Source organism: Rhinopithecus bieti, unplaced genomic scaffold (genome assembly GCF_001698545.2).
Source record: "Rhinopithecus bieti isolate Rb0 unplaced genomic scaffold, ASM169854v2 scaffold_13198, whole genome shotgun sequence".
Taxonomy (NCBI): Eukaryota; Metazoa; Chordata; class Mammalia; order Primates; family Cercopithecidae; genus Rhinopithecus; species Rhinopithecus bieti.
In genome coordinates this window covers 56,335-77,592 of record NW_016807324.1, presented here as the reverse complement: position 1 = coordinate 77,592, position 21,258 = coordinate 56,335, and the positions used below count along the sequence as shown (strand labels likewise).

Here is a 21,258-nt window from a genome sequence, read left to right as displayed (position 1 = left end):
CCGCCCGTCTCGGCCTCCCAAAGTGCTGGGATTACAGGCTTGAGCCACCGCGCCCGGCCAGGCAGAAAGATTTTCAACAAGAGGTGAAAAAGTTTCTACCTCTTGTTTGAAAATGTTTCTAAAATCTAAGTTCATTCTAAAGTATAAGTCCCTAACTTACTAAGTACATTTTTTAAATGACACCTGGGCTGGGTACAGTGGCTCATGACTGTAATCCCATCACTTTGGGAGGCCAAGGCAGGAAGATCATTTGAGGCCAGGCATTCAAGACCAGTCTGGGCAACATAGTGAGACCCCCATCTCTACAAGAAATTTTAAATTTAGCCAGGTGTGATGGTAAAATTAGCACACCTGTAGTCCCAGCTACTTAGGAGGCTGAGGCAAGGGGGTTCCTTGAGCCCAGGAGGTCGAGGCTGGCTGCAATGAGCTAGGATCATACCACTGCACTCCAGCCTGGGCAACATAGCAAAACTTTGTCTCTATAAAAAAAATTAAGAATTAGCTAGGCACAGTGGCTCAGGTCTGTAGTCCCAGCTACTCAGGAAGCTTAGGCAGGAGGATTGCCTGAGTCCAGGAGTTCGAGGCTAGAGTGAGCCTTGTTTGCACCACTGCACTCCAGACTGGGTGACAGAGTGAGATCCTGTCTCTAAATAAATAAATACATTTGAATCTTGATTTGCTGGGTAAGACTTTTATAATACCATAAGGTTCTCACCTTCATTGGCTCACTGTTGCTTCCTTGGCATGTCATTCAGAGCTCTCCATAGATGCCCTCAGCCTAGTCTCTCATTACTTCTCTTTTGCCAAAATTGTCAATTCACAGTACTCTGAACATGACTTGGGCTTTTCTGCCTTGGGGCCATCATAACATTTTTTTCCTTGCACCTGAAATATCCTCCTCGCTCTCGCTCTCGCTCTCGCTCTCTCTCTCTCTCTCTCTCTCTCAGTGCTCTGTTCTATCCTAACTTAAAGACACAGCAGAAACATTTATCAGATACTGGGGTCCACAGTGGTGTCTACCATCTTTGAACTCCCTACCATATATTCCTCCTATTCATGGTTGCTGGAAAATACTTATGTCCTGCTTTGTGGCATCTGTTGGGGCTATATTCTCATTTAGCTTTGTTTATGTAGGTCCTCAATCCCTTCTCTGAACCCTTGGGTCAAATGGGATTCAGAATTTAGACTTTTTATTTTAGAAAAAGTAGAAAAAGTATACAGTACATATACCACATATTATCTAACAATCAAGTAGAGCCTTGAGAAGCATCCCATAATCAAGCACCTCGTGTTTCTATAATAAAACATGGATTTTTACACTAAGTGAGATAAAGATGATAATATTTTTTAAAAAGATGGCAATATAACCTCACATCAGTTCAAGATCAGGTTTTGCCACCAAGTTAGTTACATTCAAGAAAAAAAAAACACACTTTTTGGTTTTAAGAGCTTTGTGGATTTCAATATTATGGAAAGGGGTTGTGGACTGGTTTACCTGATTATAGTATGAGCTCCTTTAGCCTGAGTGATCTTGATCATACCTTCAGCTTGAGTGGTCTTGATCATACCCCATCCCACCTCCTGGCCTCTAAATCACAGATTGAATACAGTGCCAGCCAGAGTAGATGTCCAATTAATATTTACCTAATGACTAATTTTTTTAGCCTTAGTCCTAGATGTCTGGGACAGTGAACGGGAATAGGCATAGGTGACAAGAGTCCAGCCTCAAAAAAGCCCTTGAATCTGACTTTGATATCTAATCATCTGTCCTTTTTTTTTCCCCCACAAGTGGAGGGCAGCCAAAACAAAGCAAACTAGTTATTTGTTCAGGTAATGGGGAATCAAGATGGAGGTCCAAAGGTCTGAACATTACATGATTCCATGAAGCTCTTGAGGGGAGACCACAGAGCTTACCTTTCTGAGGTCTCAGGGGAGCAAGCAATTGTTTAGAAGCAGCTGTCCATTTTAAGGAAACTGTTGGTTTTCCCTTCTTTATTTTCAACCCCTCAGCTCTTCCACAAATAAGACTTCTCACCCCATCCTTGCAGAGAACTTCTTCTCTAGGGAGCAACAATTAGGTCCTTATCACTTGGAGGTCACTATTCTACTAACATTGGCCACAAACACAGCAAAGTGTGGCTAAAAGAATGCAAGTTGTTATTCAGGGACCCGAGGGCTAGTCCCAGACCTACCATTAACTTGCCATAAGAGGGCATACATCCTTACAATTCTCTGTGCCTTCATTTTCCTGTCTATCAAATGGGAATGATATCAATTCCACCACACTCCGTCATATTCATGTGACCAAACTAGGGGGCAAGTACTTCTTTAACTTAAAATGCTTATGAAATGGAAGATTGCTTTAGCAACACTGGTGAGTTCATTAACCTGCCATCCAGGTAAGTGAATTCTTCCAGCCATGACTCAATACATATTAGTTCCCTGCCTGCTGAGCTCTAATCCATCTTTTGAACCCATATAAAAATGTCTCCTTCTCTATGAAACCTTAGAACTACCGTTTATTTAGCAGCCTACTTTATGCAAATCACACTACATACTTCATCTCATATAATCTTCAAAGCAACCCTGTATGGCAGGCTCTATCATGATTCCCATTTTATAGATGATGAAACCAAAGCACAGAGTGGTTAAGGAATTGGGCCAAGGGCACAGAGTTTATAAGTAGCAGAGCTAGGAATATATTATATTTCTGGCTGCACGAATTATTCCTTGCTCCTATAGCACTTTGTTTTTACCTGGTCTGTGGTCCTTAACCCAGTCTGTCTCTCCCTTACTAGACTGTGAGCTCTTGGAGGACAGTAGCCACGTCTTATTCATCTGACATAAAGCTAGTAGTTAACATCAGAAAACTGAATGCATCGGAGTGGAATAGAGTAGAATAGAGGGAAAGGGGAGAGAACTGGATGAAGTAACTGACTGGCCTGGGATTTCCAGTTCTGGAGTGCCTTGTCTTTCCAAACAATTCCACAAGACTTCCACCCACCTCTTCTGGTCACTGCCATCAGAGAGTTATTTGCCATGAGAGAGTATGAGGAATAGTGGGGTCGGCGAGGGGGGACGAGTGTTTTTGCTTCCTGTCTTAGGACAAAGACTGCTATCATGATTCAGGAGACATTCTGTTAATACCTTTGGAAGCTGATGAATTGTTAAGTAAAATGACTTATTTAACCTGTAAGAAGCTGCCTCCCAATTTCTCTCAACTCCACAAGTGGCCCAGAGTGCCAAAAGCACAGACTATTCATGGACTTTTTCCTAAAAAATAGAAGCCGTGGAACATATCAGAGGGGGAGACAAGATAGAACAAGGAAACTCTCTTAGCACAAAATAGAGCACATTATAAAAAATTATAGGATTTTCCAGCTCAAATTGGGTTAGAGTGGTTCAAAAGTTAAATGACTTTAAAAATAATAATAATAATAATCACTAGAACAAAGTAATATTTACTGAGTACTTACTGTGTACCAGGCGCTGTGCAAAGTTCTTTGAATGTATCATCCTAGTTAATTCTCACAAAAGCCCTATAAGGTAGTCACTACTGTGGTTCCTATTTTTGCAATATAAGGAAATTGAGGTTTAGAGAGCTTAACCAGTTTGTTCAAAGTTACACAGACATAGAAGAGCTGGGGTTGGAAGCCAGGCTAGTGTGATAACTAAGTTTTAATCAGTATATTTTATGACAACATATTTTAATTATATCTGAAATAAGACCAGGCGGGAGACAGGCATAGCTTGACTGTTGAATGAGGATGTTCTCAGTAGTCTTGGATATTACCCTCACGCACTGTAGTATCTATTTCTCAAGAGACATTGCTGTCTGAGTGGCCCTGCACAAGGAGTCCTGGAGATTTATATTCATTCCTTCCGTTCATTCTCTCATTCTTGGGGTCTGAGACAACCACCCAGTCCCCCTACACTGCCCTACTAAGCTGCTGCCCAGCCCTTGGGTCTGTTAGATTCCCAAACCTAGGTGCAAGGCTTGGGGGTCTCAAATTGAAATAGATGTCCCTGTGAGTCAAAGTAAGGCTGCAGATGGAAACCCAGACCATTAGTGAGGCTAAAGAGGAAAGTAACTACATCACTGAACTTGTGTTAAGATTTATTGGTCCATTCTCACCACTTTTTACTTCTTCCACTTTCATCCCCATCAACAACTATCGGTTAGTGATCATTTTCATCTAAGACTGGCAGACTCAGTCCTCTAATAGCAGAGCTGAGAGGGCAGTGGAGATCTGTTATACCAAGCCATAATCCCAGCCACTTAGACAGGAAATTTTTTTTAGGTTTTACACTGCCATTTATGTTCACCGCCTTTAATGAATGCTTTCTGTCCATAAATGAAGCAGGGGATGGAGGAAGAGGGTGGAATAAGTGCTAACATAAATTGCAGTGGGCAACCACAAATATAGGCTTTAAAAAAAAAAAGATTTTTAAAAATTTTTTTAGTGTGGGTTAAGGTGCTTCGCTGATTTCTAAAGTACTTCCTGAGTTTGATTGGTATGCCAGGAGGCATCAAAAATTGCTTTTGCAAACCTTTATTTTGTGATCTACACCATTCAAAGTGGGAAGGTCTTTTTCAAAAATGAATATAAAGTATTAAAGAATATGTGGGGTAAGCAGTGCGGTGTCCTGCCATTAGATGTCTCTTACTGACTGCCAGGTCACACGCTAGGTAATAGATATTGCAATTGAAATAGGCAGGCTCTGAAAAGCTATGGTTGACCTTTACTTTTAGTTTTTGGGCACATGAGTTTCTTCTTAGGTATAATTCATAGCTACAAGGGAAAACTGGCAAATGGTGGGAAAAATACTTTTATTGTACATGTTGTATTTGTGTAAGTAACAGCTGCATGTGGCTTTAGCGTCAATATCCCAGTTTTTTCTGTTATCCTGAATCATATCCAGGGACTGGAATGATTGTGTGGTCAGCCTGACTGTCATCCCACATACTATGTATGCCATATTGCTTTGCAGCTCGGCTTTGGATCATTCCTTGGAATCATCGGATCAAACCTTATTGAAAACAAAAGGCAGATGGTAAGTTTTCATCCCTTATAGAGTCAAATTCTTCCTCTAAAAAAGCACAACATTTATGTGGATAAGTAACACATTTCTTAAGTTTGCGTGATTTGGTCATAAAAGGAACTGCTACTTTGCCCTTTCTCCTAAACCTCTCGGGAATGTGTTTTACTGTGACCCTGTGATATGGGATTGGTTCTCATCTTGCTTGATGCTCCCTCACTGGCCTAGCTAGATTCCTTATGCCAAAGGGATAGAATATTCTGGATCTTGCCCTTTGCTTTCCTCCTTACTCCCAAAGGAGTGCTCCAGCCTATCCAGTCTGGCTATGATCCTCACCTAGAATGCTTTTGCTTCCATTTCTGTTACTACAGCCCTGGATTACTGGTGGCCCTCACATCTTTCTCTCTGATACATAATCTTTTGGGCAAGTTTTCACAGAGAGTTCCTGCCTTTTAGGAGATTACAATACAGCAGACTTTGATTGCATGAGCAAATGTACTTGTGGCACAACAAAAAGGTAAAATAAAATTATAAAGCCATCCTAAAGTATCTCCATTACCCATATTTCAAAGCTAAGCATGTTGTAAGATTGAAAGGAAGGACAGGCCGGGCGCGGTGGCTCAAGCCTGTAATCCCAGCACTTTGGGAGGCCGAGACAGGCAGATCACGAGGTCAGCAGATCGAGACCATCCTGGCTAACACGGTGAAACCCCATCTCTACTAAAAGTACAAAAAACTAGCCGGGCGAGGTGGTGGGCGCTTGTAGTCCCAGCTACTCGGGAGGCTGAGGCAGGAGAATGGTGTAAACCTGGGAGGCGGAGCTTGCAGTGAGCTGAGATCCGGCCACTGCACTCCAGCCTGGGTGACAGAGCGAGACTCCATCTCAAAAAAAAAAAAAAAAAAAGAAAGGAAGGACAAGCATTAAACAGAAGGTGAAGCTTCTATGTCTTAACAGGGATCCACAAGGGCAAGCTTTTGTACTTTCCTGGTTCAATCTGAAAAGGCTTCCTGAAGGGTAAGGGTAGAAGATACAGACTGAATTGAAAGCATATTGCAGTTTTATAGAGTTGTAAATCAAGATGCCTGGTGAGTGGTCAGATTGTGATTGGGCTCCCCCTGTACAGTCTCTGTGGCACTGAAACTTTGATAATGGGGTCTATTTCACAGCAAGTTTAATCAGATAACGTAATAGCTCCAGGGACAGAGAACTCTAACCATATGTTTTCCCCCAGCGATGTGGGGAATCACCCTTAAGGGAGTTCTAATAGTTTTCTTCTTCCATTTCACCTGGACTCCCTCCTTGCCAGTTGTGTTTGCACTTTAGGCTTAAATTATTCAAAGTAATGGGGGAATTTTAATTGTAGAACTAATCATAGCGTAGCTAATAATGCCAATTTCATGATATTGTTCATACATTATTTACCAATTCTCTGTAGCACTGTAAAGTGAGAATTATGAGGAGAGGTTTCTGAACAACTCCCAAAGGAGATAAGTATTTCCTCCTAGCCTGTTGAGGTGGGAGAACCCTAGGGTGGCCTTGTTTTTTTTTTTTTTTTTTCGAGATGAAGTCTTGCTTTGTCGCCCAGGCTGGAGTGGAGTGGCACAATCTCAGCTCACTGCAACCTCCGCCTTCCAGATCCAAGCCACTCTCCTACCTCAGCCTCCCGAGTACCTGGGATTACAGGTGCACGCCACCATGCCTGGCTAATTTTTTTTTAATTTTTATTAGAGATGAGGTTTTACCATGCTGGTCAGGCTGGTCTTGAGCTCCTGACCTCAAGTGATCCACCTGCCCCAGCCTCCCAAAGTACTGGGATTACAGGCGTGATCCACTGCGCCCGGGGTGGCCTTGATTTTGATTTTCTCCTTCTCCCTAGAGAGTAACTTAATGCCATGTGATCTCCCCTCTTTTCTTCCAAAAACCTCAGGGAAAAAAAGTGCTGATTCCATCTAGTTCTGAGGGTCAACACAGGCAGATGGTGGGCTCAGGTAGCATCTATTCCTGCCCCTGGAAATGCCTTGAAATTCCTATTTTCCCCCACATTGGGCTGTAGTAGCATCTTTGTAATAGTAGACAAATTATTGGGAAAATTTCTGTTATCTAACACAATTAGAGAATAGGGCAGCCTGGTTCAAGTAAACATTTGTCTTACTTGAAAGTTTTTATATGTACCATACTGGCTGTGCATGGTGGCTCACACTTGTAATTCCAGCACTTTGGGGGGGTGAGGCAGGAGGATTGCCTGTTCCCAGGAATTTGAGACCACTCTAGGCAACATAGGAGACATGTCTCTAAAAAAATTTAAAAATTTGAAAAATATGTGCCATACAAAGTTGATCAGTTTCAGAGACTTCAATCCTTTGTAAAATGTCCTTGACATATAAGTCTTAAGTTGAATGTCCTGGTTCTTCAATGTTGCGGAAGGTCATGTAGAGTTTTGCAGGACCTCAGAATCATCATTGCCTTCATCAGTGCCCACTATAGCATTAAGTAGCAGTGTGAGGGGGTAAAAAGAACACTGGACTAGGAGTTGGTGGGCACCAGGCTTTTCCACAGACCAGATGGAGACCCTGGGCACACCACTTCCCCTCACTGTGACTCCATTTCTACATAAATAAAATAGAGGATTGAACTACCTAATGTCAAAAGTCCAACATTATTTCTGAGTCCAAGGATGGAAGGGTCATGCAGTCAAATTCCTTCATGGACAGCACGCTAGATACCAGCAAGCCTCCTCTTCATTTGGTGCTCACAGAGTGAATTTCTTAGCTTTCCTTGAAAATGTGAAAATTGCTTCAGTTGCCCATTCTCTGCCTCCCCTGCCTACCTCCCTTCCACTCATCCTGCATGACCAAAAAGAGCATTCCCATGGGGTGGTAGGCTAGAGTTCTGCTTTGCTGGAAGTCTCTTGGGGATCGCCTGGTCCCCAGAGGCGGCAAGAGTGGAAGGCTAACAGACGCTTTTGTGTTATTCCCCTCTACAGCTGGTGGCTTCTATCGTGTTTATCAGCTTTGGTGTGATTGCGGCTTTCTGTTGTGCCATAGTTGACGGGGTCTTTGCTGCCAGACACATTGTGAGTATTTTTTCATCCTGAGTTAAAGTAAATATGCAATACCACAAGGCCGCACTGAATGTGTGCTGGATATTCAGCCCTTTGCTAAGTGCCATGAGGGTTACATGAGAGGGAGAAGACACAGTCCCTTTTCTCAAGGAGTTGGCAGTCAAGGTGAAGACATCAATGGACATGCAGACATCTAGAGAACGTGGTCTAAGCTGGGGGAACAAACTCCAAGTGCCATCGTGGCTTATCTTGGATTCCAGGGGTCAGAGAAGGCATTCAGTGGTGGTAGGGCTAGAGCTAGGCCTTTGACATGTGGGTAAGATTTGGGAAGGCAAAGGGTCAAGGGAATTGCTTAGAACTAGTGTTGGGGGTAACAGGGTAGAGAGAGAGCACCAAGAAGCCACATGACTTATGGTCAATGCTGTCACCCAAACAGTCTGTGCAATGGCATCTGAAGAAACAATTCCTGGGCAAGGGGAAAAATAAGAGATGCCAGAGAAAGGCCCTTTGCCTGATTTTCTTTCAGGACCAGGAATATAAATGTAGGCCCCTCTACCAGATCCATCCCTTCTGATTTTAGCTGAGATCAGCCATCTTTTTCATCATTTTTTCTTCTTATAAAGTCAAATGACACATCAGTAACTTTAAACATCCATAATCCTACCACCCTAACTTGACAATATTTATTGTTTTTGCATATTAGCTGTTGAGTATATACCTATTTTTGTAGCATAGTTGCAGCCAATCATAGTATGCATACTATTTTGTATTTAACAGAAGCCATCTTAATAACAATAATTCCTTGTTTTTGTGTAGTGCATTTAGCTTTTCGATGTGCCTTCACATCTATTACCTCATTTGAGACCCACAGTAATCCTGTGATATATATAGGGTAGGCATTATTATCCCCATTTGACAAACAGTATTCACTCTGAGGCAGTCTCCATGGCAACATAGGCCTAGTGGCTAAGAAGCCTGCAGTAGATTTTGATGGCAGCATGAACTAAAATGGCTTCCTTTTTTTCCCCTCTTCCTCTCACTCCTAATGTTTTTTAATAGCTTTATTGAGATATAATTCACATCCCATACAATTCACCCATTTAATGTGTATAATTCAATGATTTTTAATGTATTTAGTATATATCAGTTACTTATGTGCAACCATTACCACAGTCAATTTTAGATTTTCATCATCTTGAAAAGAAACCCCATACCATTTAGCTTTCACCTCCATAATCCCTCATTCTCCCCAGACCCAAGCAACCACTAATATACTTTCTTTGTGTAAGGTATCCCTATTCTAGACATTCTGTATTAATGGAATCATATAACATATATATTCTCTTGTGACTGGCTTCTTTCGCTTAGTGTAATATTTTCAAGATTAATTCTTGTTGTATCAAGTACTTCATTCCGTTTTACGGAGTAATAATATTCCATTGTGTGGGTATACCACATTTTCTTTGTACATTCACTGGTTGGTGTACATTTGAGTTGTTTCCACTTTTTGGTTATTATGAATAATTCTACTGTAAACATTTATGTACAAATTTATGCATGGATATATGTTTTCATTTTCATTTTCATTTTCTTTCTACCTAAGAGTATAATTGCTGGATCATATAGTAAGTATGTTTATTTGTTTGAGGAACTGCCAGAGTGTTTTCCAAAGTGTCTACACTATTTTACATTCCCACCAGCAGTATTTGATGGGTTTGATTTTGCTACATACTCATCAACTCTCATTATTATCTTACTTTTTGATTCCAGCCATCCTAGTGGGTATGAAGCAGTATCTCATTACGGTTTTGATTTGCATTTTCCTGACATTCCAATGTTTTTCATTGGCTCCAGTCAAAGGCAATGGGCAAAATTCAAATTATATTTACTGGAAGTTTCCTCTAATGACCACTACTTGCTTCTGAGTCCAGGCCCTCTGTACCTCCTGCTGCTGGTGACCTGCAGTACAGCATTTGACTCAAGTATTTGGGGGTAAGACTGGATGAATATTTAAGAAAATCTTTCTGCTTATACTGTACCTGCCCTAAGACATTGGCTAGTCCTCGTTGACATCCAAAGAGTTTTGAGGAAGGAGGCTTTATTAATCTATGATGATATCTGTTGGCCAACTTAAATGAAAGGCACATTTGGACCCTAGCACAGCTTGGATGGGTGAGAGCCAGCTGTCCTATTGTTGAGGCCCTTTAACATCATCTTTCCCTGTTCCTTTGGCTTGGGTGAATCTGAACTTCCTCTCAAGACCTACTTACTACCTTCTCACTCACCCCTCTCTATGTGTCTTGTGTCATCTCTCTTTTGTCTCATATTTCTTTCCTTTCCCCTCTCCCTAGTATAGCCATTAGCTAGCTTGGAAAATCACTTTACCTTCTTGTACTATAGTTTCCTTTTCTTCCAAATGGATATAGTAGTAACTTACCTTTCAGGGTTAGCATGAGGATGAAATTAAATAATGGGTATGGACATGCCCTAAGAGGGCCTGGCATGGAGCAGACACTCAATATAAAACAATTTCCTTTTCTACCCCTTCACGCCATAGTTGGTAGCCCTTCAGATTACAGAGGTTGCCAAACCCTGGCTTAGTGACCTTTTCTTGCCTTCCAGTTGTCTTGTTCTTGTTCCTCTTCTGGACCTCAGTGAAGAGTATCAGCCAGAGGCAGCAAATGGGCAACTATCACACATCTGTCTTCATTTAGGGCATTTGGTGGCTGAATGCTTTTTGCAAAACCAGGAGGTGAGAAGGGCTGCAACCAGCACATTAAGCCTCCTCTTCAGCAGGATAATTATGATAATTATTCTGCCACCACCCAAACACCAAACATGGACAATAAGCCATTCCAGGTGTGAGCATGAACACCCTCATTCCTTTCCAGCCAGACTCCAGGCTAAGCTAACAAGGCAAGGTACTTTTAGAACATTGAGCAGGCAGGAGTTTCATGTAGAAGTAGCTAGCTGATGAAAAGTCCTATATCCTTAATGGGGAGGCCGGCTAGAAGGCAGGAGGCATTTGAGTGCCAAGTACAAGAGATGCTAAATCACATGTGTGGGGAAAAGCAGCCACCGAGATGACCGGAAATGGTGAAAGAAGTAGGGGCAGAAGGGAAGGAGACAATATATAAATTCCCTCTGCCTGGGTACTTCTGCCAAATCCCAAGGTCAATTTAAATAAGTTGTTTGTCCTGTCCTAAGGTGCCTTTGGCAGAAGCCCCCTACCACTCAGGGGATGTTTAGCATCAGTCCGGAAAGTGAACAGCAGCTCCTGCCTGGAAGCTTCCAGGCAGCCCTGGCTTGTGTCTATTGGTTCTACCCCAACCCCCATGCATGATAGCTTTCTCTCATCAGGAAGCTGGCCAAGCCAGCAGAGTATATCGACTGTCCTTGAGCCCCATGTTAGTTTTCTGAGGCTTGAATAGTGTTTTTGGAGTTCACTGACTTTATCTAATCTATGTAGTTGGGTGAAAATGGCTCATAGTTCAATTGAGTTAAAATCTACAGCAGCCTTAGGAGCTGCCCCTTCTCCTGAGGCTTGCTTCCCGAGCTCTTCCTTTTGAAAGTGATGTGGAAATGACAGCAAGAGGTACAAGTCAGCCAGCCTTAGTCCTGTCCGCAGGTGATAATGAAACCTCATTGTTGGAGTTCATCTCCCTTAGTTTGAAAGTGTCATTTCATAATAACCTGGAGTTTTGCATCTTGTCCCCTGGGGACTGTTTACAAGAAGACAAAGGCTAGAAGTAAAAGAAAACAGAGAGGAAATTTCAAGAAGCCCATTTCTCAATCAGTTTCATAATTTCTCATTAACCAAAGTAATCCTTCTTAACGTAATTCTTTGTCTAATCTTCACTCAGTCTCCTGAGAACAGGTGACCTTTCAGAATTAACCCAATCCTACCTGCCTGCCTGCTTCTCGTGTGTCGTGTTGTGTGTAGTGTGTGTGGTGCTGTCGGTGTGTGTGGTGTTCAAACCTTTTATTAACCAAGTACCAACACTGCTGTTTTTATTTTCCAAAGCCAAACCCCTATTGGTTTGGTGTTTCCCTTTCAGGATCTGGAAACCACTCTATGCTAACCGGTGCCATCATTATGTTCCCAAGACATCCCAGAAGGAAGCTGAGGAGGTGAGCCAGAATGAGGCTGCATGTCTTTACCTCCTGGGAAAGTCCCCTGTTCTGCCTGAAACACCCTTTCTTTTACTCCTTTTCATGGGCCTAAGGTTTATTTCTAGGTATGTATAGCTGATTTGTTCAGTGGGTCAGAGCACATTGCTAATGAGGCCATGGTCATAGGTTGGAGCCTCATGAGGCCTAATCAGTTTTACTTTGTTCTGTGGCCACAGGCTAACCCTCTGACCCCAGCCAGAAGCCTCCCCGTATGTGGCTTTGATCCTCAGGGGGACAGATAAGCGTACAGAGGCCACAGGACATGCCCCTCCCCATCTCTATGGATGATGGTTCAGTTGCCTGAACTCAGTGCTCAGTTGGAATAAAACGGGAGCCTGAACTCAGTGCTCAGTTGGAATAAAAGTGGGAGCCCCACCAGGGCACTAGGCCTGAACTATGGAGGCAGAGCCTGAGTTCCACACATAGGATGGGTCTGGAAGCCAAATGAAGGTAACTGAGAAGCCAGATCCACCTCTATGCTCTGGGGAGGCTGGGACTGTCAGCCTGGCCCCTCTCATAACACGTCCAAGAGGCCAGCCTAATAATGCTTGAGCATGCACAGATGAGTCTCTCTTCTGCCCCAAACAGCTTTCCTTATGTTCCATGTTGCCTCAGGCAGAGCTAGATGCAATGCGTAGTGAGGCAAAGTATGACTCCAGGTCATTTTGGGAGAGTTTGCATTTCAGTATGCAATAATCCCTCCCCAACCCAGGGATTTCTCCATATGAAACTGTACCTAGGCTTCCAGGAATCTTGACAATTTTGTACTCTATTAACCTCACATTGAAAGTCAATCATTCCCAAATAGTTAGAAAAATGGTAAACTTTCAGTGGGGAAGAGAAAAGGAAGGCAAGTGGATGTAAAATGGCCACTGCATTGCACAGCTTCAAGGGAAGCCATTTTACATAAAATACAATGTGAATAGATGCCCTTGGAGTAAGGCAAAGCAGTCCTGCTCCAAAGGCACTATGCCAAATACTTTGATTATGTCTCTGCCGTCCACTTGACTACTTTTTCTTTTAACAACCATAAATTTACTATTTCTCTCACTGTTCTCAGGTTAGATAGGAAGAATAGAAATGCGTATATGATAACAGCTTGTCTGAAAGGCAGTGAGCATTTGGATGAAGGACCCAACATAGAAAAAAATGCCTATTTGCTATGAATATTCTCTATAACAAAGCAAGACAAATTTACCAGCACTTCATTGTATCTGGATGGGGGAGAAAGCTGGAAAATTTCTTGCTAAGAAGAGATGGTAAATGGAATTCTTTTCCATTTTTAAAACCCTTTTGCTAACTCAAAATGTGTAAAATGTCATTGCTGTTCTCTAGATTTTGTCGTGATAACTTTCTTGTGTTTATTTGGTGACTGTAAAAATATTAACAATGACTTCCATAGGTTCACTTGTAACCCTGGTCCCCTAACCCTATTTTCCTATATAAGGTCATAAGTTCCTCAACCAAAAATTCTCCTTCCACGAGGGTTATGAGGAACCTTACCCAGGCAGCTAGAGAGGTACTATTGTACTTCAGAGTGCATGCGCCGGCCCCTCTGTCTTCCTTCCCACCTTATCTGCTTTCCTCCTGTACCCTGATTTTCCCTGCCCTCATATCCTCATCTCCTCCAGTCCATTCGTTCTTCTGTCTGTCCTTCCATCTGTCCTTCCTCCTCTCTGTCTCCACCATTCAGGCATGGGGCACCGAGGGCTGTGGCTGAGGCTGGACATGAGCCCAGCTACACAGTGACTTGCCTCATGCACAAGTTCGGCCAGCTCACCGCCCAGCCCCATCCCTCCCACACATTGGTGTGTTCATTTCAAAGCCATCTTTACTGTCTCCATCAGTCACTAACTCGCATTTCCAATCCCAGAGGGTCCTGCCTCCTATCCAATGCCAGCTCATCTCCTCACTGTTATATACCCTCAGGTTAACTGCCCGCACCTCAGCCGTGAATTCTGCACACCTCGCATCCGGGGCAACACCTGCTTCTGCTGTGACCTCTACAACTGTGGCAAGTAAGTGTTGAGGCCAGACACAGGAATAACAGTTTGACCACAATGGACACTAGAAGGGCTGAGGGTAAGGAAGGGTGTATTGTGGGAATTAGGGAAGTGGAAGACATTGATCTGTTAACAGATTTTGGCTAATAGACATTACTTGCCTTCTCTGTGCCAGGCATCATGCTAGGTACTTTCACATGCTTAATCTCATTTAATTCTTACTTATGATGTATGCAGAGTAATCCTCATTTTATAGATGAGGAGAGTGAAGTTCAGAGGAAACAGACAACTAGCCCAAGGTTACACAGAACTTGAAAATAGTATGTATAGGATTCAAACTCAGCTCTGTCTATACCCACGTTTAACAATGTTACTGAGTACCTTCTCAGTGCCTGGCTCTGTTCTAGACACTGAAGATTCAGCAGCCAACAAAACAGAAGTCCTTTCCCCTGTGGAGCTTATATTATAGTAGGGGAGATAGTCAAGAAATACATAAATATATAATATAATGCCAGGTGGTGATCAGAGCTCTGAAGAAAAATGAAGCAGGAGAAGTAGATAGTGATGAGGTGTGTGTGTGTGTGTGTGTGTGTGTGTGTGTGTGTGCAGGTGCAGCTGCATGCACACTCTACGTTAGATAGAGTAGCCAGGGAAAGCCTCTTTGAGCAGGTGACATTTGTGCGGACCTGAATGTAGTTGTGGGGGTGGGCAACCCAGGTAGATACCTGGAGAAAGAGAGTTTCAAGCAGAGGGAATAGCAAGTGCAAAGGTTCTGGGGCAGGAGCAGTTTTGGTGCTGGTTCTGCTGCAACCACTCTGGCTCTGTGCACTCCAAATTGCTAAAATATCCTTTATTCTTTCTTTCAAAACATATTTAGGTGCTAGGAATACAGAGATTGCCACTGAGGAGCTCTCAGACTAGTAAAGAGGATGGACATGTGAACAATCTATTGCAATATAATGTGATAAGTGCAGTGGGGATCAGTGGATGTGGTGAGGACTCTGGAGGCCCGATGAATGAAAGTCAGAGTTTGCTGGGAGGGAGCAGTGTCAAAAAGTAGGTGATGTGGGAGCTGAAACTTACAGAATAAGTAGGGAATTAGGAGACAAACCAAAAGATAGAGGTGGAAAGGATATTCCTGGTAGTTGTGAAGAGGTAGGAGGTGGAGGTAGTTACAGAAGGTGTGGTAGGAGGTGAGACAGAGAGGTGCAGCCAGAGATCAGATGATAGAGAACTCATTGACCATAAGAATGACTTCATACTTGACCCTGTAGGCAATTGGGGGCCATCGAAGGGTACAGCATGGAAGATGGACTTGAGTGGTTGAGGAATGGAGGCAGCTAGGAGGCCACTGCAAGAGTGCAGGCCATAGAGAATGGAGCCTAGATGAAGTTGAAGACAATGCAAAGCAGGGAATCATTTTAAGAGCAATTTGGAAGGTGGAATCAATAGGGATGTGTGAGTAGGTGATGTGCACAGTGAGTGAACACCTCTCCATGCAGGGTATGTTGACCAATGTCTGTCATGCATGTATTTCCTTCAGAATCTTAGTGAAGGCGAACTGAGGGTCATGGGAGGGAGAGAGTAAGGGGAGGAACCTGCAGAGTGGGGCTGGATGGAGCTAGATTCAGAGGCAGCAGGTGGATGCAGCCCCCTCCTCACTCACATTCCCTACTGTTGATATTTTGGGGTCAGTTACTCTGGTTTAAGGATTAAGACTTGCCAGACTAGAGGCAGGGAGGAGAAGGCAGAGACCATACACCAGCCCTTTACCTTCTTGGCTTGTGCCAGTCTTGTTTTGTTGAAAGGTTTGGCAGTGGAGAAAGAGAAATTTACAGATTCAAATGAGGTTTAGGGATTGTCTGGGGAGTTCAATTATTTATGTTGTAATAATAACCATCACTTGTAAAAGACTTCCCTCCTTAGCAGCAATGATTGAGAGCTGGCTATAACTGTACTTCCTCAGCCCATCCTTACAGACATGATCAAAGAAATGTAACACGGGTCCTAGGGGAATTGGGGTTATTTTACTATTTTTCCTCTTGCCTCCCCTCATCCTTCTTTCCCCGATCTGTCTTTCCCTTTGTTTTTATCTCTTCCCTCTTCTCTCCCTCCTCCTGCCATCCTTCTCCGTTTTCCTTGGTGCTCTCCTCTCCTTTCCCATTTCATGGCCTCCTAGGGTGGTGCTGGGAGCTGGCCAGAACTGGGCCTGAGATCTCAAGGAGAGAGACACTGACGAGGGCTTGCCGATAGATTCCTTGCAAGACACACTTTCTCTCTTGTGGACAGTGGTGTTTCTGAAAAGGTTTGAATACAGCAAATCCTTACTTTAAATTCCCATTAGCTGAGCCCTCCAGGTATTGCTTTTTGAAAGTGGAGCCAAGTTCTCATTGCTCCCTACTCTCCCGCGTCCATCTGACTCTCATAACAATCGACTTCCTACTTTCCTTAAGCAAGTTGCTATCCAGATAGTCTTCAGGAATTTTATGAGAGCTGTGCTAAACTATGCACTCCCTAAGGCAGGGAGCCATGACTTAATCTCTATCTAGTACCTCCCTGGCCACCAGCCACAGGCTGGCCTGAAATAAAGGAGCATGATGAAAAAGAGAGTGCATGTTTTGGTTCTGAAAAGAACAAAAAGAAGACTCCCCTTTTCACTGGGAAATAAACTATGGACTAGCAACTGAGAGGGGTCATGGAGACAGTCCTGCGTAAAGCATCTGTCCAAGTCTAGAACTATCTTTCAACCTACCTAAGGCCTCGGAAGGTCAGCCCCAGAACACTGCTCCTCAAAGCCTTTCCCAGTCGTAGCTGCTAAGATTCCAAGGGCAAAACCACTAGAAAGAGACTTCCTTAGCCTCTTCCTCGAGGCAAACAGTCCCACCAGGCCATAACCCCGGGCTGAGACTGAAGACGCGAGGGTCACAATAGAGGAAAACGTTTTCTTGACCTCGGGGCTTTTCCACGCCAGAGCTAAGAGACCTAAACCAAGGCCTAAATATATGCTAGGCAATAAGCATTATTCTGAGGCTTGGAGACTTTAATTTTGCCAAATGTGTATTTGTTTTCCTCACACGAAGCCTATTTTTAATCAATTGCCAGCTCCTCCAGTCCATTTCCTGGAAAGGAGGCCAAGAAAAAAAAAAGTGGGAACAAAAACATCAGGCAGTCATTTGTACAGTGCTACAGAAACAGAGTCTCTACTGTCCCTCCGAACCCACAGACCTTCTTTGACATCAGGGGTGTTGAGGGTTTAATACCAAACATAGATTGTTCTATTTAGCCTCATGCAGGAAGGTGGCTTTCTCTAGGACACAGCTCCTCAGCAGTTGCCTTTCAGAGTACTTTAGGCTTTCACCTACTCACTCATCTTTGGAAAGGTCAAATCAAAATCACTGGTTTTCAGCACGTAACCTAAAGGAAATGAAGTGATTTGTGAACAGCATTAGCTGGTAACAAAATGAAGGAAGATAGCCTACTTCCATTCACTCCTTTCTTCGACAAACTTTTCTTGAGCTCCTACTATGTGCTAGGGGCTGTTCTAAAAGAATGGGCATCAATAAGACACAGCTTTGCCCTTAAGGAACTCAATTTGCCAGGGGATTGCAGGGAGGGGACTTAAATGTATATGCAGAATGCATACAGCAGGAGAGAGACACACAGAGGCTGGCCGTTGCCACTGCCTGTCCACCAAGAATTGGTGAGTGCTCCAGGCCCTTATGGAAGAGCAGAAGGATACCCTCCTGCCTTATCTAAGATCTTCTACTACCTACTTTGTTAAGTAGGAGACTGAAACACAGAGAACTTATCCATTTCTCTAGGTCCACCCAGAATGTTGAGAGCAAGGGGATAAAAGCCCACATTGGGTAATCAATCTCATGATCAATACAATAATTAGTCTTTGCACTCAGTTACTCATTCACCGAGTATTTATTGACGACCTTTAATGTTTCTACCACTGTGCTAGGCAGTGAGAGAGGCCCAAAGGAATGTTAAGAGACGACCCTTGCCCTCAAAACGTTGCGATTTCGACAGAGACATCATGTCGGCCTTGGTCTTGATTGTAACATTAGCACCAGCACAGTATTTAGCACTGATACGCTCCCAGTACATACTAGATTAAATAAATAACTGAATTATTGATATACACAAAGTGCCAAACTAAGAGGAATAGACTATGGGAGTCTAAGGAAAAAGCTAATGAATGGGTAGTGGCGTCTTTGAAGAAGGCACTATTGAAGCTTTGAGCAGTGAGAGAGATTAGGATAGGCAGAGAACAGAAAGCAATACCTTCAATGCAGGGGGAGCACTCTGAGCACAGGTTTGGAATTAGTACCCAGCATAGCCAGTGTGGGGCTTCTGTGGACTTCAGCCTGGCTGGAGTGTGTACTCCATTTTGGGACTGGACTTCGGCAGACTGAGGAATTTGAACACTCCCCTGAAGGTACTGGGGAGCCACAGAAGGGTTTTGATTAAGTGAATGACATATTTTTAAAAGTGTTTTAGGAAGAGTAATCAGGCAGCAGTAGAGTCTGGCAGGACAGCCTTACAGTGATGGAGGCATGAGGATGGGAGCAGTGGAAATGCAAAAGGTGCAATTTCAGAGGAAGCTCTGCCCAGAGACTGAAGCCAATGGAATCCTGAATCTCAAGCAGAAAAAAACCACATTAATTTGCTAAACCCGAACCATATCTAAGAATTAGCTTTATTTTCCTTCATGGTTCGGTGAAAAAAAAATTAAATAGCTGCTGTAACCACTCAAACTGAAACCAAGTATATATTATCTAAAATTATTGAATATTTTAAGACAAACTACTATCCTATTCCCATATTGTGGTTTGTGCCTACAAAGTCTTAATACTGGCCAGGCACAGTGGCTCACGCCTGTAATCCCAGGACTTTGGGAGCCTGAAATGGGAGGATAGATTGAGCCTAGGAGTTCAAGACCAGCCTGGGCAACATGTCAAAACCGCAGCTCTACAAAAATTAGCTGGGCATGGCGGTGTGAGCCTGCAGTCCCAGTTACTTGGGAGGCTGAGGTTGGAGGATCACTTGAGTCAAGGAGTTTGAGGCTGCAGTGAGCCACGTCTATACCACTGCACTCCAGCCTGGGTGACAGAGCAAGACCTTGTCTCAACAACAACAACAAAAAAAAATGGAGAAAAAAAAGAAAAAACCCAACCAACCAACCAAACAAAAAACAAAATAAAGTGTTAATACCTTTAAGAACAGGGTTCAAAGGTTTGAATTGTGTTGCCAGAGGCTGGCTCTTAGAAGGAACAAAATGTAGCTACATATTTTAGTGGGGCATCTTATTATATGTTGGAGTACTGCTTTCATGTCTGCTGGCATTGCATCCCCAGGCTCAGAGAAGTTAAGTAAGTAACCTAAGAGTAAGAAAGTAAGTTGCTAGAGTCAGCATCTGGTGACAGAACATAGATGACAGAGCCAGGATTCAAACACAGTCTGACTTCAGAGTCAGCTATGGCATACTGCCTGCCTATATATACTACTAGTCCACCCTTGGTGTTTCAGGAGGCAGGCAAACATAATTTGGGGGATGTCAGAAGTTGACTCCCAAGCCACAAAGGTGCTCCTACAGTTCCACACTCACCCATACACAGAGGCCTGTCCTGTTCAGAGAATAGTCCTTGTACAGCTGTCCCTTTTGGGGGGCAGTAAGTAATCTGTGCATCCTCCCTGCCCTATCCCCAGGGCCTAGTAAAATGCCAGCTAATAGGAGACAATGTATGCTTATGCATGGGCTCTTGAGATATGCTTCTGAAAATACTGAACTCCAATTCAAACTCTGATTAATTGAAACTCCCTTAAAATTCCACTATGGGCCGAGTGTGGTGGCTCACACCTGGAATCCCAGCACTTTGGGATGCTGATGTGGGAGTATCACTTGATGCCAGGAGTTCAAGACCAGCCTGGCCAACATATCAAGACCCTGTCTCTACAAAAAATATTAAAAAAAAAAATTCCACTACGGGAGCTTACTATTAAAAACAGTGGGTCTCAAACACTGATGAGCTTGTTAACACAGATTCCTGACCCCATCCCCAGAGATTCTACCAGATTCACTAGGACTGGGCCCAGGAATCTGCATGTTTAACCATCTCTCTTTCTCAAAGATACGTCCACAGATACACGCAGAGACACCCACAGGCACACACAAATAATGTACTGATACAAACAGGCAGACACACATAGACACAATCACAGATGATTCTGAGGCAGTCTGCCCTGTAACCACACTGACTTCACCTCTTTAGAGAAACACTGACTTTAAACAATCTGAAGATAAATTCATCTGTAAAGTTTAAGTCTTTTCATATGTGAATAATCCCTCTCTGATTCATTTTGGAGATCAACCTTTGATTGTTTTTCTTTTTTCTTTTTTGCATTCTTATAGCAGGGGAGTCACATGTAACAAGCATCCTAATGCCAGGGTGTTTCGTTGTGACTTTAAGAACCACAGTGTTTTGGATTCATGATGAACTCCAGTGGCCAAGTTGTAAACTAGTTTGTGACATCCAGGAGGACAGGAACTTTCATTTAATTAATTCCACAGGTATTTATGTAACACCAACTGTGTGTCAAGCACAGCAGTGAGCAAAATGAAGTGGTTCCTGCCCTCATGGAGCTCACGTTCAAGTTGGGGAGGCAGACAATAACGTAGTAGACACATCAGTAAGATATTTTCACATAGGAAAGAATGCTACAGGGAAATTAGAAAAGGGTGATGTGTTGCTTAGCTTGGGCTGCTATAACAAGACACCATAGACCAAGTGGCTTAAACAACAGAAATGTACTTATTTCTCACAATTCTGGAGGCTGGAAGTCTAAGATCAGAGTGCCAACATGGTCGAGCTCTGGTGAGGGCTCTCTACCTGGCTTGTAGCCACTTCCCCTCTGTGCTCACAGTGACATTTCCTTTCACATTCAAGTAGGGAGGAGAGAAAGAAAGGCTGGTG

The 21,258-nt window shown here is 43.3% G+C and overlaps 1 protein-coding gene across 2 annotated transcripts in view; it reads left to right on the top strand.

The window, feature by feature from the left end:
* Positions 1-4,992: 4,992 nt before the first annotated feature.
* TMEM255A (transmembrane protein 255A) overlaps positions 4,993-21,258 on the top strand; it is a 41,272-nt gene continuing 25,006 nt past the window's right edge. For both annotated transcript variants that reach the window (XR_001887210.1, XM_017881339.1), the window contains exons 1-3: positions 4,993-5,055; positions 8,025-8,114; positions 14,205-14,293. Coding sequence is in view for 1 of the 2 variants with exons in the window: in XM_017881339.1 (XP_017736828.1) it covers positions 5,053-5,055; positions 8,025-8,114; positions 14,205-14,293 (182 nt within the window). In the remaining variant the exon portion in view is untranslated. The remainder of the gene's footprint in view (positions 5,056-8,024; positions 8,115-14,204; positions 14,294-21,258) is intronic.